This window comes from Lissotriton vulgaris, chromosome 6 (genome assembly GCF_964263255.1).
Source record: "Lissotriton vulgaris chromosome 6, aLisVul1.2, whole genome shotgun sequence".
NCBI lineage: Eukaryota > Metazoa > Chordata > Amphibia > Caudata > Salamandridae > Lissotriton > Lissotriton vulgaris.
In genome coordinates, this window is record NC_141694.1 from 270,670,638 (window position 1) to 270,690,544 (window position 19,907).

The 19,907-nt window shown below is 43.5% G+C and overlaps 1 protein-coding gene across 1 annotated transcript in view; it reads left to right on the plus strand.

The window, feature by feature from the left end:
• The window catches only part of LOC147707124 (uncharacterized), a 120,754-nt gene that overhangs the window by 20,157 nt on the left and 80,690 nt on the right, over window positions 1-19,907 (plus strand). The window contains exons 5-13 of the mRNA XM_086925180.1: window positions 1,433-1,579; window positions 14,658-14,741; window positions 14,995-15,162; window positions 15,553-15,649; window positions 15,750-15,976; window positions 17,770-17,923; window positions 18,008-18,216; window positions 18,295-18,409; window positions 18,494-18,699. Coding sequence (XP_086781306.1) covers window positions 1,433-1,579; window positions 14,658-14,741; window positions 14,995-15,162; window positions 15,553-15,649; window positions 15,750-15,976; window positions 17,770-17,923; window positions 18,008-18,216; window positions 18,295-18,409; window positions 18,494-18,699 — 1,407 coding nt within the window. The remainder of the gene's footprint in view (window positions 1-1,432; window positions 1,580-14,657; window positions 14,742-14,994; window positions 15,163-15,552; window positions 15,650-15,749; window positions 15,977-17,769; window positions 17,924-18,007; window positions 18,217-18,294; window positions 18,410-18,493; window positions 18,700-19,907) is intronic.

Consider the following 19,907-nt stretch of genomic DNA (forward strand, 5'->3'; position numbering starts at 1 on the left):
GATTGTGGAATTTACTTTCCTCCCACCCCAGGCACATTTATCTTCATCTGGTACAGCATCTTGTCAATCGTGCCTGGAGCCATTGAACCATTTCTCCTTTTGCATTTTAAGCGTTCACTTTGTCTTCCAGTATTACTTCAAACTTTGACTGCATATAATACTGACGTAGAAAACCGTCTACCATGTTTCCAACTCATCAGATCCGTATTCCTCGTTCTGTTTTGTCTGTTGCCATCTATTTTTTTCCAGGCGTGTACCTTCTACTTGGTGTTTCTGCATCCTCCAAGCAGATTGGATTCCTTAGATTGGCTAACAACACAGTTGTGCGATAATTGCAATCTTAAGGCTCCTACGTCATTTGTTTTCTTTCTGGCTATTGCCACTTGTAGCACTGAAGTGGCATTACAGTGGCATAACGTGCTAGGCAAGCAACCAAAGTATTGTAGCGCCTCTGGTTGTGTGCATTGGTGGGATGCGTTTCTGGTCTTAGATCCTGAGATGGGGTGCTTGCCTGGTAGTCAGTGTGGGTGCCTCTGGTTGTGTGCATTGGTGGATTCGTTTCTGGTCTGAGTTCTTGAGCGGGGGTGCTTGCCTGGTAGTCAGTGTGGGTGCCTCTGGTTGTGTGCATTGGTGGATTCGTTTCTGGTCTGAGTTCTTGAGCGGGGGTGCTTGCATGGTAGTCTGTGTGGGTGCCTCTGGTTGTGTATAAGCATCTGCAGGTGTTGCTAAATCTGCAAGTATGATCTATGTCCGCGGATATGTGGTTATTTTGTCTGTTGACAAATTATACAGAAGACCAAAATAAAGTCTGTTGGCAGGTCTAGACTAATTTCATGTTTTAGACTTGGGTATTACTAAACGTGGGCTACATATGTAGCATGCCTTTGGCTTATTAACCCAAACTGGATAAGGTGCCATACGTAAAAATTGTCCATTTGCTATTTATGTTAACCTTTTCAATTGAATTCTGAGGTAGTTGCCAACGGTCAATACACTTCCTTATTATTCTGCTATTTCAGTTTTGCCATGGGCGCTCATTAAATAGACACGCTTTTGTGTTTTTTTGTTTTGTTTTATTTTTTATTTAAATTGTTGCAGTTAGAACGGTGAGCTTGTTTTACTAATTGCATACAAGCCACATTTTTGTAGTGGCATGTTCATGGTTTTTATTACTGGGCGAAGTACATGCGTGTAAATGGAAGGCTGTTACCAAAGATTAGTTGCATGTTATTTCGTTCGGTAGATTTTTCGTTGGAGTCCCTTATCGTGCCTGTATTGCAGACTACCACGCATTGTTTGGTACATTGCATCTTCGAATTTCAAAGTAAAGTGACTTTTGCAGCTCAACAAAGGGTAATGCTGGTACACATTTATCGGAATACTCGAAACGCAGTCGTTGCAGTACATTCAGATGTATTTATTTTTTCTGCAGGATGACGCAAGCTTTTCTATGAATGTGACCATTGAGATTTCTTCGACTCCGGATATGGTGTCTGCAGTTACCTATGTAAAGAAGTTAATGTGCCCTGCCTACTTGTGGAGTGCCAGAGAAATTATTTGTGAAACAAACTATATGGAAGTAAGTGCAGAATGAGTTTATAATCACGGGTGCGGGACCAGATGGTCAAAACTGACAAAGTAATAGCCTAATTCTGTTTAGGGACGTTCCCTACAGGCATGACCTGGATAAGAGTGTACATGAAGTCTTGAGGACTGCAGCAGGTGCCTTGATTTGAGCATTAGGCAAGCCACGTGTTTGGGTGTCTGGGAGGAAATAATCTTCAAGAAGGAAGAGGTAAGAACCACTATGGTTCTCCAAAGTCGGCCCTGGAGGGCTGGATCCATGCCAGATTTTTAGCATACCCCATTAAGATAAATTTAATGATTTAAAAAAATCAATCTTGGGTCCGGCCATCCAGCATTAACTTTCGAGAACCCTGCTCTACAGCCAAGGCCATATGGCATTGTGGTAACTGTTGTGTGGCAGGAAACCACGGTATGGCCATGGGACAGTCTGGTGGAGTGCTAGCTACGGGCAAGCGTTTCAATCCCATTATCGGTGTCTCTTGGAAGTTAAAAAATAAAAAAAACTTCCTAGATTGGAAGTTGTAACAGTCGTCTATTTACCCACCTAATCCCAATGTAATAGGATTCTGAAGGTGCATTAGGGGAGTCATGTGGGAAGCCAGACCCAGGCAAGGTAGCATTGGAGCCACTGGAAGGGGCAGGCATTATCTAAGCATTGAGGTTCCAAGTAGTGTTGATGGCCACAGTAACAACATTGGCAGATTAGGGAAGTGGCAATTCTGGCCTTCTACCCTCATGAAAGAGCCATAGGCAAGGATGGTCTGGTCCAGGAGATGGAAACATCCACGCCAAGAAAGAGCATATGTGACCAGAAGACACTCGTCCATATTCCTTCATGCCCTTGGGCCCTGCCTATGAGCACCCACTCAGAAGTTAAAAATCTAGCATGGTCCGCTGTGGCCATCCTATAAGAGAAACACGCAATATTGGCTGATTTTGCAAGCAAGCCATTGCAACTGCACCATTTTGCATACTGTTATAATTCAAGGCAGCAGCCTGCGACCCAAGAACTGCAAGTTTTCCTTCAGAATTTAAGCTTTTGAATAAATCTCAGCCTGGTAAAACATGTATGCTGACTTTTAAATCTCTAATGTTCCTTGGCAGCATGGGTGATCATGTGGATGGGAGTCTGGTGCTGCCAGCAGTATTTCATTCTGAAAGACTTGACTGGGTTGCAGTCTGAAAATACCAAAAGAGATGTTGGTAAATCCTGCCAAAAGCAAAAAACAATGGACAGACTGCTTAACAATGCACATTCACCCCCAGTCGCACAGATCTGGTTTTAATCCATAGTTTTCCTCACTTGGCCCCCCAGTTCAGACCCAGCCATATGCAAATCAGTCTTGCCCTGATCCTCATGGGAACAGTCCAGCCAAGCGAGATCCTACCTGGACTGCAAACAAACATCCTGGGACTGGGGTATCATGCTCATCAGCCAGGCTAGCTTGAATCCAATGTCAGTGACCCGGAGACCAGTCCCAGGATGCTTGTTTCTGGTCCCGGTCCCAGGATGCTTGTTTCTGGTCCCGGTCCCAGGATGCTTGTTTCTGGTCCCGGTCCCAGGATGCTTGTTTCTGGTCCCGGTCCCAGGATGCTTGTTTCTGGTCCCGGTCCCAGGATGCTTGTTTCTGGTCCCGGTCCCAGGATGCTCGTTTCTGGTCCCGGTCCCAGGATGCTTGTTTCTGGTCCCGGTTCCAGGATGCTGGTTTCTGGTCCCGGTTCCAGGATGCTGGTTTCTGGTCCCGGTTCCAGGATGCTGGTTTCTGGTCCCGGTTCCAGGATGCTGGTTTCTGGTCCCGGTTCCAGGATGCTTGTTTCTGGTCCCGGTGCCGGTCCCAGGATGTTTGCTTCTGGCATGGTATTTCGGGCTGGACTGTTCCCATAGGGAGCAGGGTCAAGACTGATTTGCATATGGTTGGGTTTAAACTGGAATGGCATGGGGAGAAAACGAACAATGGATTTAGGCCCAGACCTTTGTACTGGGATGAATGTTTGACATCGTTCAGCATTCTGTCCAATTGTCTTTGCATCCGTAAATCCTGCCAACCGCAACAGTTCATGCCTGAAGGACAAAATAGTGAGTTACTGTACTTGGCCAGGTGGTGGGTATGTCCACTGCAGTGTTTGCAACCTAATGTGTGTTCGCTGAGGTTTAACACCAGTGGATGCAGCAAGACCTTGATTGGTTTTCACTGCAAAACAAATATCACAATATTGCCCATATGGTCTTGTGTACACATTCCTAGTGTATCCCTTCTAACATAAAACACTTAGGTTAGGGGTTAAAGACACTTTAAGTGTCTTTAACCCCTAACCTGTCACACACTATAATGTCACTATTGTTATTGCATATATGTAATTTTTTGCTTTTTGGAGCCCGGGGTACCTTGCCCCTCTCACCATGGAATACGCAGACTTCTTGCTGCCAATGACTAGTGTTAAGGCTTTGTAGGAAAGTAGCACAAACCAATTCCATAGTGGTGCCTTTATTTTTTATGTTTTATTTTTGCTGTAGTCACACATTTTGTACTAGATTGGTTTATCGTAGACCTTGGTCCAGCGACTTTCTTTTATACTGACTTGAAAAAAATGTTGAGGGGAACTGCCTAACTCTGACACGACTTATTGCTGTTCCAGCAGGTGTCCATTTTAAGGTAAAAACAGTAGGGTATATGGGACATCTGTCCATTTTTTTTTCTCCGGTCTTCACAATAGCTATGTGTTGGACTTGGCCCTTTTTGCAGGGTCATCCCTGAACTTTTTGCCTTCCTCCTGTATTTCGTCTGGCCTGTTTTTGTTGGTTTTATGGCTCTAGAAAAGTGCCTAACATTCATATGCTCTCCCTTTTGTATATTGATCTATGGATTAGTGATTCCATGATTGGCTGGTTTGGTTTACAGACCCTAGTACAGTGCACCAGGTGTTCCCAGGGCTTGTAAACAAACTGATGCTGGTGGGCTTTCAGCACTGGTTGTTCCACCCACAGAAGCATCCTGTAATAGTGTCTAAGGCTTGCCATTGCAGAGCCTGTGTGCAGTCTGGTACTGCTATGTTGACTGAGCACGTGCGCCCACTTGCCAGTCCCTTATCCTTCCCTTTTCTTCATATCAGACACCCCTATGGTAGGCCCAAGGGCAGGGTGCATTGTAGGTAAAAGGTAGGACCTGCCATGGTGTGTGTGACATGTCCTAATAGTGAATTACAGCCATTTTCATTTTTCACTATTGCAAGGCTACCTACAATGGGCAGTTAGATTATTACATTTTATAATCCTAACCGACTCGGAACATGGTTGCAATTCGAGTTTAGTATGCCTGAACTCAGAATGATAAAATACATCTTTTAGTGAAGTTGGTTTTACCATTCTGTTTGAAAATACCACTTTTAGAAAGTAGGTATTTTCTTGTCTAACTATCAAAGCCTGCCTCTGCTAGGTTGTGTATTCCTTGTCTGGAGTCTGAGTGACGGGCTGGGGGATTCCAGGAGACCAGGTGATTCGGCCCAGTGGTGAATAGAGATCTGCATCTAGATGGGAGGGAGGAGTTTCACCTGAGACCTGAATAGGGCTGTGCCTTCCCTCCACAATGCTGGCTCCACCTCCAGTGGTGCGTCTGTTTCTGCCCTGCACTGTGGAAGGAAGGAGTCATGTAAACAGTGCTCCAGGACTGACCAGAACCGGTTTGGATTAGGCAAAGGCCCCTCTGCCCTCAGAGGACAAAGGATTTTGTGGTATAAATATTGGGACCCTGAGCCCAAGAATTTTGATCACTTTTGGGACAACAAGAAGAAACCTTTGAGGAGTGGAACTAGAGAGACTGAGGAGAGACTATCCCTAAGCTGAAGTGCTGCTTGGGGGATTGGCCTACAGTGGTTGCCTGACTGCCACAGAAAGGAGACAGGAACTTTGTGTACTTCATTCAACTTGTAAAGGATATCCAAGGGCTTGAGAGAAGAGCTTTCCTCCTGCTGAAGTCTCAGGGACAACAGACTTCAACCACCAGCTCTCAAAGTGTTCTTTGGAAATCCCTGGTGCTGTTTTGGGCTTTCTGAGGGACTGTCGCAAGGAGCAGAAAGTGTCTTGCAATGAAGAAGCGTGTCGCCGCCATCTCATCGTGGATGTTGCCGCTTTAGCTGTCTCATTGCACCGCATCAAGAGAAGCGTCTCGCAATGAAGATGCGTGTCGCAGCCGCTGCCGTCGCATTGTGGATATCGCCGCTCTAGCTGTCTCATTGCACCACGTCAAGAGAAGCGCCTCGCATCCACGGAGAAGCTTGCCGCCATCTGAGCCACTGTTCTCTCATCACGGAACAAGGGGGTCACCGCTGCAGCTGTCATCGAGCGAAAGCGTCTCGCAGTGTTGGAAGTGTCGCCGCTCTCGTCTCATCACGAAACAAGGGTGTTGCTGCTGCAGCTTACGCGTCGACTTCTCGCTACATCGGAAAAGCGTGTCACATCAAGTAGAAAACCGCGTCTTTATTTCTTTGCACCAAAATGTCATTGCATTGTGGCGTTGCTAGTCTCATCACCCTGGAAACGCCGTAAGGAATCAATGCATGACCATCTTTGCAGCACTTTGTTGCCCTGCGTTTGGCATTTTAAGGTACATTGACTCCGTGTCGCATTTTAAGATCTAAAGAGAACTAAGCTAATTCTACCATTTTAAGTACAGTATTGTGGATTTTTGTTTGTGGTCTTGTGTTAAATCGATATAAATACTTTTAATATAACTGTGTAGTGTCCTTTTGCAGTGTTGTCACTGGAATTACTCTGTGTTCACAAATGCTTTACACACTGCCTCCCAGATGAGCCGGTCTGCTCGTGCCAAGCTACCAAGGGGGTGAGCAGGGATTATTTTAGGAGTGTACCCCCTTACCCTGACTAGAGGCAAGGGTCCATATTTGTCACGAGTACCTACCTGTGCCAACTAGACCCCCAAATCTAACACTCCCTTTAGTTGCAAGGAGCCAAGAGAAATCTGAATGTCATGCACTTCACAATACCACCAAAACTGATGAGGAACTTTAGTTTTTTGATCTCCGACCTGCCAAAGATGTCATGACCTGTCGCAAGGACACCATCTTATAACCTGCTGGTAGGGGTTTGTAAATAAAGATTTGGAATTACCAATAAGCCTCTCTGGTATTTCAGTTCTTGAGCTAGGATTCTTCCTTGAAGGCCTTATTTTGCTGACCACTCTGCATTCAACCTGCGCCTCATTGATTCCCAATACGTCTAAATGGATTCTCATTCAGAGGATATGTTGCCTGGCAGTTCAAGCTGGACTGTTCCATTCTAAGCAGAATCAAAACCTAGTGTCCCCATCTGTAGTCGCCAATCAAGCAAACAAAATAGACTGAAATGCAGTCAATGGAAAGTACTGTGATCGGTTCCCACTAAAAAATGTAAGACTGCATATTGGGACAACGGGACGTTGGAATGCATGGATTGAGCATCTACACGATCTGAGATTGTTGGCCCAACGCTCCTCTAGCTCAGTGCCTCACCCAAACCCCTAACACTCCTGGGTTGATGGATGATTTTGGCAACCTCAAACACGAAACTCTAAAAGATAAAATGGAGTTTTCAATACATTTATTGAAAGTCGTGATCTTGCATTGCGAATGAGCTGCGATTTAAGCAGATAAAGCAAAATAACCAGCATTATGAATATGGTGAAGAGTATAAATAGTCCAACCATGACAGTCTGATTTCTATATATCCCTACCTATCACTAACTCTACTCTGAGAGCATAGTGGGTGTACCTTCGGCCCAATCTTATGTTAGCTTGAGACCCCACACTTGGATGTCCTGGTCTGGCGTTGGATTGGCAAACCCTCTCTGCTGGATCAAGATGGAAGATCCGTATTAGCGGAGCTGCACATCAAACACTAAATTAGTTCCCGGACCATCGTGGCAGGAGTCCCTCCTGCCACGTGACAAAGGGACAGGGCTTTGTTCATATAATAAAACCACTATGTTAGACACAGCTCTGATGCAATGATGTGTCCAGATGTTAGAAGATGTATAAGTGGGCAACCAATGTACCAGGATTCTATGTTCCTAGCCTTGAACGAACAGTACAGATTATATTGCAGGAAAGGCTTACTAAAAAGCCGCTTTCAAAGCGTTTCTTAGAAGCATAACTTGCAAATAAAATGTGTAAAATATAACCATACTAAAATGAAGCCTGCTAAAAAGTGTAAAATATGAAACTAAAATGGAGGACCGAAGTGTACCCTAGAGGGCTCCACCACACGCACCCCTTGGCTGTGAAAAAGCTCAGCTTCTACATAAAGTACAATAAAAAATAGTCACCTTCACAAACCAAAATCATTAAAAAAAAAATATGCCAAATTAAAAAAAACTATATAGGAATAAACATTTAGAAATTAACAATAACAAGGTCCGAATTAAAAATAGGATAAGTTTCCTAGAATGTTTTCAGTGCTTCCAGTGTCAAAGGAATCTAAGAAGGATTATTTATCCTCAGACAATATTTCCACAACGACCATGCCGATATATTGCAAAGAACAAATGTCCACTAATGCTGGAGTTGTTATCCTGTAGCTCATCCCATTAGAAGAGCTGAGAACCATGAACTCGGGAGCCAAAACCTCTATATCCCAGAAGAATTACTCATAGAAGGCATCTTGGAGGAATGGCATGTTTATGGTACTGCCCCGAAAATGGGTCCTCATTGGATGCATCAGCAGATCCAAGTCTATAGATGTACCAATTGCATTGGAGGGCAGACGTGAAAGGGCACCAGACAGTGTAACACAGGCAAACCACCCTGGCAGAATGGACAGGAACCAGTCATTGTTCAGTTCCTGAATCAGACACTCCAAATAACTATCATGCATTCTCAACACAGCTTGAAGTGCAGTATATCACCATTTGATCTGGACGAGAAACATTCATTGTAGAGCAGCAAAAATAAAACCAAAATACCACAAATGAGGAATAACACAAAAGGTACACCTCCAAATACTGAAACGTAGGACAATCGCCAGTGGCGTAACGAAACTTGAGGGGCCCCCCTCCCAGCCGGCCCAGCCCACCACTTACCTCTTTTCCCCACCACCCACAAATCTGGTATATTTAGATTTGACTCTTACAAAAAGTGAGAGGGAGCCTTAAACAGTCAAAGGACTAGGGTTCAATCAGAAAAAAACAAAGGATTGTCCTTTGGAGATAACTTCACCACTGTTAACTCTACTCAATCACTACAATCAACATACATGCATACACTCATGAGGATTACTGTTCTGACCAAAAAACGGTGTGCTAGCACATAGACCTTGATTACAAATGTGTAAATACAATGTATTAAAGTTCACAGGATTTAAAAACGTAATCATACAAATACATTGAGTGTAATAGCAGTAGCATGGAGAAAACCTTCATAAAACTACAACAAATGTATTCACAATCGACACATTTTAAAAAACAATACAAGAACTAAGCTAGAGATAAAAAATACACTACTTTGTCATAGAAGACCATATCCATGTTAACATGTTAAACATGCACCCTGATGTACTGTAGCCCGCCAGCATCTAGAGTAACATTACAAATTTGTAATCAAGGTCTATGTGCTAGCTCAGTTTTTTTGGTCAGAACCATAATCCTCATGAGTGTATGTATGTTGATTGTAGTGATTGAGTAGAGTAGGGTTAAACAGTGGTGAAGGTATCTCCCAAAGGACAAGCCTTTGTTTTTTTATATTTTGATTTGAAACAGCCAACATTTAATAAAATGCCTCTCGTTCAAAGTTTGAATAAGAAAGTGGGAAACACTCTTAATATATAAACTACACCATTTGTAACATTGTCAAGAGCAGATTATTTAACTGAGACAACAATCAGAACAATGCCAAGGAGTGGTCCTATTCGCTTAGGAACTGCCTATCGCTGAATAACAAAACTATTTAGGTCTGAATTAGAATTTACATTGATAGACAATAACTTGAAACTTTGAAAGACCAACCCAAACCTGGAATTTCACAGATTCGACTGACAGTATACATGCGGAGTACACAAGATATAACTCCGTATCCTGCCAGCCCCAAGAGAGATAAACTAGTGAAGTAGCTGCATGCCACACATGTGTTTTCCCAGGCCTGTGTGTTTGGGTCACCAGAAAGTGTATTTTACAACCTACATCCCTGGTAACATTTGTAAGTGGTGGGGCGTAAAAGTTTGGGATGAGTGACAAGTAGTGAGCGAGCGTAGTGTGCGAGCCAGATGGGGCTTCAGGAACATTTTTTTTTAAAAGAATGGGCAAATGGTGCATTTTTAAGCAAATTTGAGATAGCAATAATGATAATAAGGCAACAGTGAAAGGGTAGTTATGACATCAATAAAGAGACAAGCTATAATAACCCTGAAACCTGGAGAGCTACTCTTTAATCTTGTATTTTGCACAAAATATCTAATTCTGGCAATTCAAATTGGGATTATGTAAAATAATTATTCAGGGTGTGCTAATTACAACGGACCTATATAGTAAAAACAGCAGACTGCAGAAGATGAGGCAAATGCCTGGTTGAGATTTCAGAACACGGTGCGGTTACAGCATCCAGAGTTCTGTTGTAAAAAAAAGTGGGAAATTTGCAATATCTTTGTTCCTAATAAATATTCAATTGTGAATGAACAGATCAACTGCAATCTGAAGCCTAATTTTTGGTAGTGTGCTACAAGTGTACTAAAACAATACAATCAACCAACAAATAAAAGCCAATTAATGTCTACTTTTCTCTCTTCATTTCTGGGGGTGTGTAGTATATCTTGCAACAGGATAGTCACACGTCACTGCAAACAAACCCTTCTGCAGTTGACTTGGACAGTGGACTCATTCTTTCAAGCCAATGCGGGAATATGCATGATTCTAGTCTCAGATGAGGGTCACATGGGGCGTGGTGGGAGAGGTAGCTGTGGCATTCCTAGGAGACTGTAGAAAAATAAAGATTCAGAGGTGTGACAGGGGCAGAGAAGGGGTGAGAGATGAGTGCCAGAGCATACTGGAGTGTTTTTGTATAATGGAATTTAATTTCTGCCTCTCAACAGGGCCCAGTTAAGCTGTAAGTGTTTCTATTCCTTTACTAAATGCATTATCTGTTCCTCCTTATGTCCCCATTGTTGAACCTTCATCAAAACCAATATCTGAGTGTTGGAGTAGTGAGTTGGTGGCAGCTGGGCACAGGGTGCAGATTCCTGAAGGGTCTCGTCTATTAATTTCTTTACACTGCTGCCGCTGCCGTATTCCAAGCAACTTCGAGTCTGACTCCAAATGCTGTGAAGCCAGGGACCCGGGCCTGAACGTGGCACGGTGGGACGTGCAAGACATTCAGAGGTGATGAGTGAGGTAATAGTCAAAAGGAGGATGGAGGAATAAATACCTCGCGAGTACACTGCTCCGATTCGCTTAAATACCATTCATAAAGTGAGTGATTTAGTGACAAGCCTGTGCATTAGTCTCCTCCGTGGTGTAGTTATCATAGGATCCCATGTACTGAATCACGACCAGCTCAAAGTCGATCAGTGGCAACGTTGCCCGGGACACCCAAGTAGCGGCGCTGTTGAAGCAGAGACAGTCCGAAATGGTGGTTGTGCAAAGTGTGCTATAATGAAACTGCTCGGCCTCGTCATCCTTTGATAACTGTCATGGCTTGTATCCATCTATGGGCCATCGACTTGTGGTGTCACTGAGGACTATTTTCAACTGTCACGTAGTCAGCTATGGCAAAATACCTCGTTAGTCATTATCACGCCACAATGGGCTTTACTCCTGCTTCAAATAGTGTAAGAAAATATACCCCACTTCTCTTTAGGCAGGTATATGAGTGCTGCAATATGGGCTTGCATACAGGCTCGATTTGCAGCTTGATTGAAAACCCTGCGCAGCCTCAATTTACGCTCGGGTAGGTAGCAGGGCTACAGATCACATGCGAGCCTTGACTCAGAGACTCCGACCACTTCGCTTGCTTCCTCAATTATGTCTGAACTCTAGCGCAAAGGGGTGTCACAGGGACAAAATCGTGCAGCAAACCTTCGAAAGGGGAATGTTTGTTCATCAGCTCTATGAGGGAAAGGGCATCAGAACAGAAGCCTACACCAGTCTAGGCCTACACCTTACAAAAACACCCAACAAGGACTTGGAAAAGGCAGTCAGCTTAACAGCACACGGTTTACCGCACCCCTGCAAAGCATGTGAAAAGCAACAAAGGTGAGAGGGCATGGGCACCAGCAATAAGTCAGTCAATTGGTGCACATGGTTGCAACAAATTTCCACGAGGTGAACAATATCAATTAATATTTACAATTCATCTTACTATGAAAAATCTAAGAAAAAACAACTCTCAATTAGTGACCGAACATTTTATCGAATTATTTTACCTCGTATTTATTTGTTATACACTTTTGTCACCACCGCCACCTGCTTCAAATCGATTTTCAAGTCGAACTCCAAATGCTGCCTTGTGGCGAGGCCAGGGGTCGGGCCTGGGGCTAACCTTTCTTTACTCTGCGCGCCCCACCCCCACACACACACACACACACACACACAGGGCGTGGGGCATCAAAAACACGTCACTGCCCAAGCAGGATGATATCTTAAGGCTGCACTGCACTTAGCATGCCTTGTCAATGGAAGACGGGAGCTGAAACAAAGCTCCGTTCACATGTGCTGTTCATCTGAACTCCTGCACTCTGAGCCCAGCGTGCGCTGACATGCGCACTTTAATCTCTCCGGAGCGAGGCTGGGAAAAGAAAACTGACAAACTAAAAGGTGCCTGTTCGTCTACTTACAGTCCTGCCCCCCGAGCTGCAGTGCCCCCTATGGACCAGCCGCCCTTCAGGGAAGTTTTTAACGTAATCAGGGACTAGACACAGATCGGCCGCAGTTGCACAAGCACGGAGTATTGTAAATAGATGATGCCAGCGCCGGCCGTGTGTTCTCTCGCTCGCTTGTCAGTCCCCAGTGCGCTGCAGGAGGCCCCTGGAGCTTGGGGGGGCCCTGGAGCTCCGGGGCCCCCCGCACCGCGAACTTTGCGGGGGCCTTTGTTACGCCCATGACAATCGCTCCAAAAATGGGCTGAAACATTTAAACAAAACCAGACCCAGTCACCTTAAAGAAATGCATCACTCTCGCAGTGTTGGAAGCTTTAAATATGCATTGCACAAGTTCATCGAAATTGTGAGGCAATGTTGTGCAAAATAGTGATTGAATTTTGGAGGAAAACCTTGCAACTTGTAGTTCAAAGGTTTCATGGGCAAATGTAAGTGTCACTTTTGCCGCGATTATGTTTTTAGTCTGCTCAGTTTAATAGTGAAATAAAATGTTCATGTCCAACAGTATAACTTCAACACCGTATACCAGCAAGCACAGAAGTGTACTACTTCAAAACTGGGATAAATCGAGTAACGTGCCATGTAAGGCTCCCGTCATGTTGCTTGAACTAGTGCTTGCAAAGTCATCTCTGGCTTTCTTTCCATGAAGTGCCCGGTGGTATGTTTGTGTGTCGTGATCAGTCTTAATTGTGGAGCTCCCATCAGCACTCCCTAATGAAATACACAGCATAAACCTGCAACTGAGCTCTGCGCAACTGCCCATCATGCCCTTCACACCATCTGCATAACCTTACTAGTGGGTTCCTCTTGTTCAATGATCACTACTACTTGCTCCATTGGGTAAGTGAACATATTCAACTTGTCTGTAAATCATTGCCTAAGAACACTGCTCAGATATATGGAAGATGGACTACTGGACTACCCCATTTATACTAGCTGTGTATCCTCTTTGGGATGCTGCAAAAGCACAACACAAATGAAAGCGCCCACGTACATTCGTTGATTACAAACCAAAATGTAATACCGCTAAAGCTCACACACACATTACAAAAACAATCTAATTACATTATACACCCGACATGTAAAAAGTCACACTAAGCTCAGACTGGCACTAACCAATTGGCATAATTCTAATCCAAGGCAGTCCATGGTGCCCTCTAGCTTCTAGCTGTTCCCGTTCTCATACCACCCCAGCTCGACGAATATACTCCACCTCCAACCTAACCATGGGAATCCTTCATATGTAAATCCAAGGTTCACCCTCATGTCAGGCAAATCACACGTCACTGTGATCTAGCTCAGTCTTAAGTCTTTCCTGGAGGGCTGGTTCCATGCCAGATTTTTAAGATCACTACATTCATGCAAATTGGGATGTGCTAAAAATCTAGCCTGGGTCCTGCCCTCCAGGGCAGACTTGGGAGAAATCTGATCTAGATGGGCCAAAAGGCACCCTATACAGAATAGAAGCCTGGTCCAGTCTTGGGTCTGCAGCAGCAAGGTAACTCCCAGACATTAGGGATGCAAGGCCATATCCATGGCAAGCTGTATGGCCTGTGAAGATCAACCGCCTCCACCCCGGCATGGTCTAGTCAATCTGTTATCTTTGCCCAATGAATAGTCAAGCCATGCATGTTGGACCTGAATCGGTGTTCTCAAAGGGAGACTACTTTTAAATAAGAGTGAGCAGAATAGTTTGTAGAAATAACTTGTACGCGGACATCCATTTACAATGTATGCAGTACACAATTGTAAGGTCATCGTTTACAAGTTCTTGGATGGTGTACTTCTGCCTTTATGTGTAGATTTATTGTATAATGATGAATTGCAGCTTGCTTCGTCAAGGAGAGAACCATGGGGGGAATATGGAATTTGCAATGGCTTGAACTTAAGTTTTTGTGATGAGTGGGCTCCAACACATTTCCTCAAATTGCGTCATGACCTGCTGCTGCATTCTGTTTTAACTTGTTTCAACTTAAAATAATGTATTGTCCCTACAAACTGCTGTCAATCTTGTTTCAACATATGGGGTGGCAATCATGTCCATGTCAATTTCCCACAGATGTATGTGCTCATACCAAACTAGTACTTTCTGTGGTGTGTATGTGTGCATGTATGTCTATCAACTTTTGGTACGACCTGCTTAGATAAGGTGAAATAAACACTGACAGTTGTTCAGTGATGCGTTCTTTGTAGAGTCTGATCTATGCTTTCTTTCTAGGTGTCTGTTGAGAGAAGCATTCCTTTGGCTTCAGAGGGCTACGTACAAGATCAGCCAGAGGATTGGGCTGCAGCTTTTCCAAATGTGAGTTATTGAGTATGTATTCAATTTTGTGAAAGAAGCAACCCCCATCTCTACATATCTATGAACCCCTGAAGCCCTTGCACGGTATCTGCATATTCTGTAATCCAACATTCGCTTCAAGCTAGGACTATGATAAAATGATCCAGGTTGATGAAATGCGTTTATGAAGGCAGACGTTGTTGCAATGGCCAAATACTTTAGGTGGGAGTGTACTGGTGCTACACACTACCATAACTATCTTTTGTGTTCTCAGGCAGTGGCTGGTAATGGGTCTGTCTGGCAGATTGTATTCCACCTCCCATCTGGAAGAAAGGCCATGCCTTTGAGTGCGGCACAAGATGCTGGTTATGGGATCCGCACCACAGAGTCTCGGATTGTGCTGCGAGCTGCTTACAATGCATCGGAGGCATCTACAGGAATTGTAAGTATTGTACGGCTATATTGCACCATTATTTGCTTATGTCATGCACCAACTTAAAGGGGGACCCCATTGAGGTTTGCTCTTCTGACCATCATACCAGTTAGGAGGGGATGTACTTGGCCTATAGTGTCACTTAATAGCTTCACACAATCCATATGTATACAAAGGTGATCTAAAGTCCTACCTGGGAGCTGTCGAAGTCTTTTGGCTGGCTAAGCAGCCTTAAATCTTAACTGTCTTCTGTTGAAGTGAGCTGGATGACACGTTGTAAAACCAGTTCTTTGAGGTGGTTATTGCTTGTTATCCAGAAACCTTGGATTTGAGACCCTTTGCTTGTAAAGCATCGTAGTTAATAATCGTGGATGCAGTAATGGTGTGGTCTTTTTGCAGTTTGGTGGTGTTGACTTCTCCGTTTTGAGATCCACTTCATACTACAAACAGCGCTGGATGGTATTTATGGTTGATACAGCAGTAGCCTGCCCTGTTGGTGAGTGAAATCCCCTTTTTGCTGCGACCATTATTTTAATTGCAGGATTTTAGACCACTCTAAAGAAGTTGTTGGCTTCTTTTCTCAATGCCATTTTCAGATGACCTAAAGTATACAGATGATGCTATCTTGTGGAGTGTTCCAAGACAAAGACTGATTGGACCTCTAATGGCTGGCGCAGACCACGTCCAGACGAGCAGTGGTGCCTTTGGGGTCGACTTGCAGAAACTGAGAGCTGGAGATGTCCGTAATGAGTATGTGATCCAGAATGACAGCCTAGCTACAACGATCCAGATCCCCTTGGGTGCACCAAGTGGCTACTATAAGGTGAGGAGCCTGAGTATATGCAATAGACATCCATGTTTAACCACTAAGTAACTTATGAAAACCTTGTGCATTGGTTTCCACTCTGTCAAAGTGAGATTGGTCTGCCTAATTCCTACAGAGCAGCCATCCTACTTATGAAAGATCATTGTCCATTATTGTGAACTAGATGCATAATATCTTGTCTGCATTTTGAATCCCCCTAACCGAGCATGATGGCCAAGTAGACTAGTGTATTGCCCAAGATCGCCAGGTCATCTATTGGAAAACTGGCTGGCCAGATACTCCTTTCATACCTTCAAAGTAGTTCAGTGTTACCATTGAGTTTGGTTGTGTAAAAAACATCCTATTACTGAAAGTATGTATAAAATGTTCTGTTGCAGTGCGTGCTCTGGATTAATGTTGGAGGCTGCTGTAATGTCTACCTACTTACCACTTCACAGCTCATGACATATATACTCCATACTGGCTTTCAGCTTTTGCATGTGTCAAACTGTTGGATAGGTGGTCTGTGAACTTGTAAATCTACCCCTCCCAAGTCACAAAAGGTGTCCTGGAATGAGACGCTTGGTAAGAGTCCCAAGGTTTTGATACATTTCTTCCCATTAGAGGGCGTTTTTCTTTGTTATTTAAATCTAATACAGGACTGTTTACCAGCACTGAGCACAATTTTCTGGTTTTTACTGGTGTCCATTCGCCTACTTCCCACTTAGTAGTTTGCAAAATGGGATTTCTTCCTAATGCAATAAACAGCTTAAGTACTGGCATGACATGGATGGAATGTTCTTATTTCGGTCTGCTTTGTGGTGTTCTGCTGCGACACGTGCATTTTGTTTATTGAGCAGGTGAGACGGTAGTTCACTCTACGCCCATGCTATCTGAAACTGCTGAATGCAGAGTTTATTCTCATTTGAATGGGTTCCTGAATCTTGCATCCATGTTGCCGGATGGATAAATCGGCCCTTTATTGAAGTCCTCACCTACTAATGATAAGAAGTAGGAGAAGCCTGAAAGAGAAAAGGGTGTGCAGAAAGAAAGGACTTAATGGAAATGGGAGGTTCTGGATTAATAATCTAAGGTGCAGAAGCATCCCACCAAATGAGTAATGGAAGACCTTGCTATGGTGATAGTATCTGTGAGCAAACCTGGGTTTAACACGTGGTGTTGGTAGCACAACGTATCAGTGTTTCCCAGAGAGCAATGTGTTAGCTACTTGAGTAGCTTCACAACATTAGTCTTGTACCATCTCACTGGACTCCTGGTTAATGTAATTATTGCCTCAAACACTTGCAATGGAGGACAAACTGAGGCCCCTTACACCTCCCAGTGTGCATTGATCTGCGCTCAGGCTGAAGGTGGAATTTGACTGCAGGAGGGGCCGTTGTCTCACAATTATCTTCTGCCTTCTTTCAAATTGAGCTTTATTCAACATCCTGTTCATTCATTTGAACAAGCCAAGATTGGTCATTTAAATTCAAGTCAGCCATTGTACAGAGGGCAGGAGTATGTTGTGGTGAAGGAAGTCTGAATGTAGACTCCGGCCCATCATAGGTATGGCCTCCTGTAGTAGACATCACAAACCTGGTCCAAATCTGTTACTACTGTGATACGTGCAAGAAGTCAGATGAGAACAGTTAACTGCTGCACAGATTCGAAAACTTTGTTCAGTTTTGTTAACTTTTTATTAGTTATTCCACTTAACCTCTTGTAATGACATATATTTATACAATAGTTATAACCAATGTAGCTCATGCATATTTATGTAGCTTAATAAAGGCATAATATTTAATTTTCAGAGCCATGTGAAGAATGGGATGTACGGCATAACCTACAGTGTCAACATATTTTTGCAAAATGAGTGGACCGATGACAAGTGGGGGCAGACCAGACAAACTATCATAAAAGACATTACAACTCCATTCATGCCGCGCCCACCCACTGTAATTAATGGTAAGTAGGGCATCTCAGTTTGCAACTTTACCTTTGTAGCGGCTGAGGTAATTTTGTGATGTGCTCCTTTCTTTCCTTTAACAGAGACTATTCCAGCAACGAGGATGTTCAATGCGACAGTAGGGGTATTTCTTCAAGATGTGAATCTGGTGTTTATTACCATTGGTCCTATAACACTAAGTACAGCCCAAGCTAATGCAAGAGGATATCTGATCTCCAAGATCCAACATCCAGACGGACGGTTTAGTTACAAAGTGAATGTTCCATTTGATGACCCAAATGTCAACAAGAAGGTGGGTTTAAAGACCATTGATCATGTTTGAACCAAATGGATAATTGTGCTACATTGTTAAAAAAAAATTTTTTTTTAGGTTACTTGGCCGTTCACCGTCTATACATTGAATGTTACATTTGGCTTCAAAGTGATTCCTCAGGGCGAATCCTTTTCTGTTCCTGCTGTAATCGTTGCAAGTCTTAAGGATATAGGTATGGCTACTAATTTTGCTGTTAACCGCAAAGTACTAAATTGGTTGTTTGATCTACTCGGAATGACTTGAAATATTGTTTCAGTGTTACCCAGCGCAACAGGATATTGTGATGACTTTTACCTGCACCTTGTAATCAAACGGGAGAGTATAGACCAGCATTGGATACCTTATGTTGGAAACATACGTCTGACCAATCAGTCTGACCAAACCCGTGGCTATCTGCTGTTTGACAATGGCACACACGTCGATATTGCAGTTCCTCTGGCATCTTCTCTTGTGGTATATGAGGTAAGTTTAAGTAAAGCTATTTGCTGTTCACATACCACTGTGTTGTATCTTGCTGTTTAACTCGACACTACATTTCAGAAGTTTATTCCAAGTTATAGAAGACCTGAAATTCTCAAAACCCTTTCCATACAATTGATAAGTCAAATTGGCAAGTCAAATTTGCACAAGACCAACATGCACATATGATTAAAGTAACCATGTACATAACCTACTTTCAAGTGCTTGTTTATCGTAGGAAAGCTGAGTGCAGGATACATTTACTAATTGTCTCCAGTTAAACTCTTAAGTAGAATTTTTACAGGCAATATATCACCTATTTATTAGAACCATGTTCCAATACAGGAGGTTGCATAAACGTAAAATGCATAAAGAGCTACCCAATGTAGCATCACACCTCTATATTTACTGTAAACATGGGTGCATGGTTATTCAAGAAGGGCAACTTTCCAAAAATACAAAAATGTGTAAAACCACCATTCAATGGGTTCACAAAAATCCTTTTAAGGTTTTAAGGGACAGTCCCTGAGTATGTTAAGTACTCCGGTATACCCATATGTATGGAGGAGGCTAGCGTTTACCAGCACAACACTGTGCAAGCGGTCACAAAAATAAAAGGGGTACTCCAGTTTCCTTTCCTCAGCACCCAAGAACTGTTTGAAGCAGCATGCTCTGCTGACCAGTTCTAACTAAATGTAGTTGAGGGTAAATGCTAAACCAGAATTTGACTCGTCACTTTCCGTTTGATCCAACTAGTTTTCAAAGCTTGACACAAATTTCATTAATGAAGTTTGTCGGGATATTTTGGTGGGGTTTGATCAGAGGTTGGTGTAGGGTTAGTCACAGCACTGAGGTGGCTTTCTCACTTCATAGGGCATCTTCAAGGACCTTTCTAGACGGCTGAATCTTATAGGAGAGTCGATTTTGGCTCCAGTTGTGGACTGGTCTAATGTGCTCAGCAGACGTGATATTCCAGAGTCTCCACTCGCTGATGTTCTGAAAGAAAGTTGATTTCAATGGATCCAATTTTCAGACCAGGTTAACGCTTTCCCAAATTTTGTGAGTTGAATCAATAAGACTGACCTGCTGATATTGAGGTTCTTTTATTCTCCTCTCTGTGCCAATTTACAATCGCAACTCCTAGGAATTGGCACTCCATGAGCCAGAGCAAAAGAATGGAAGAACACTTGCGGTTAAGCTGTAACTTGAGC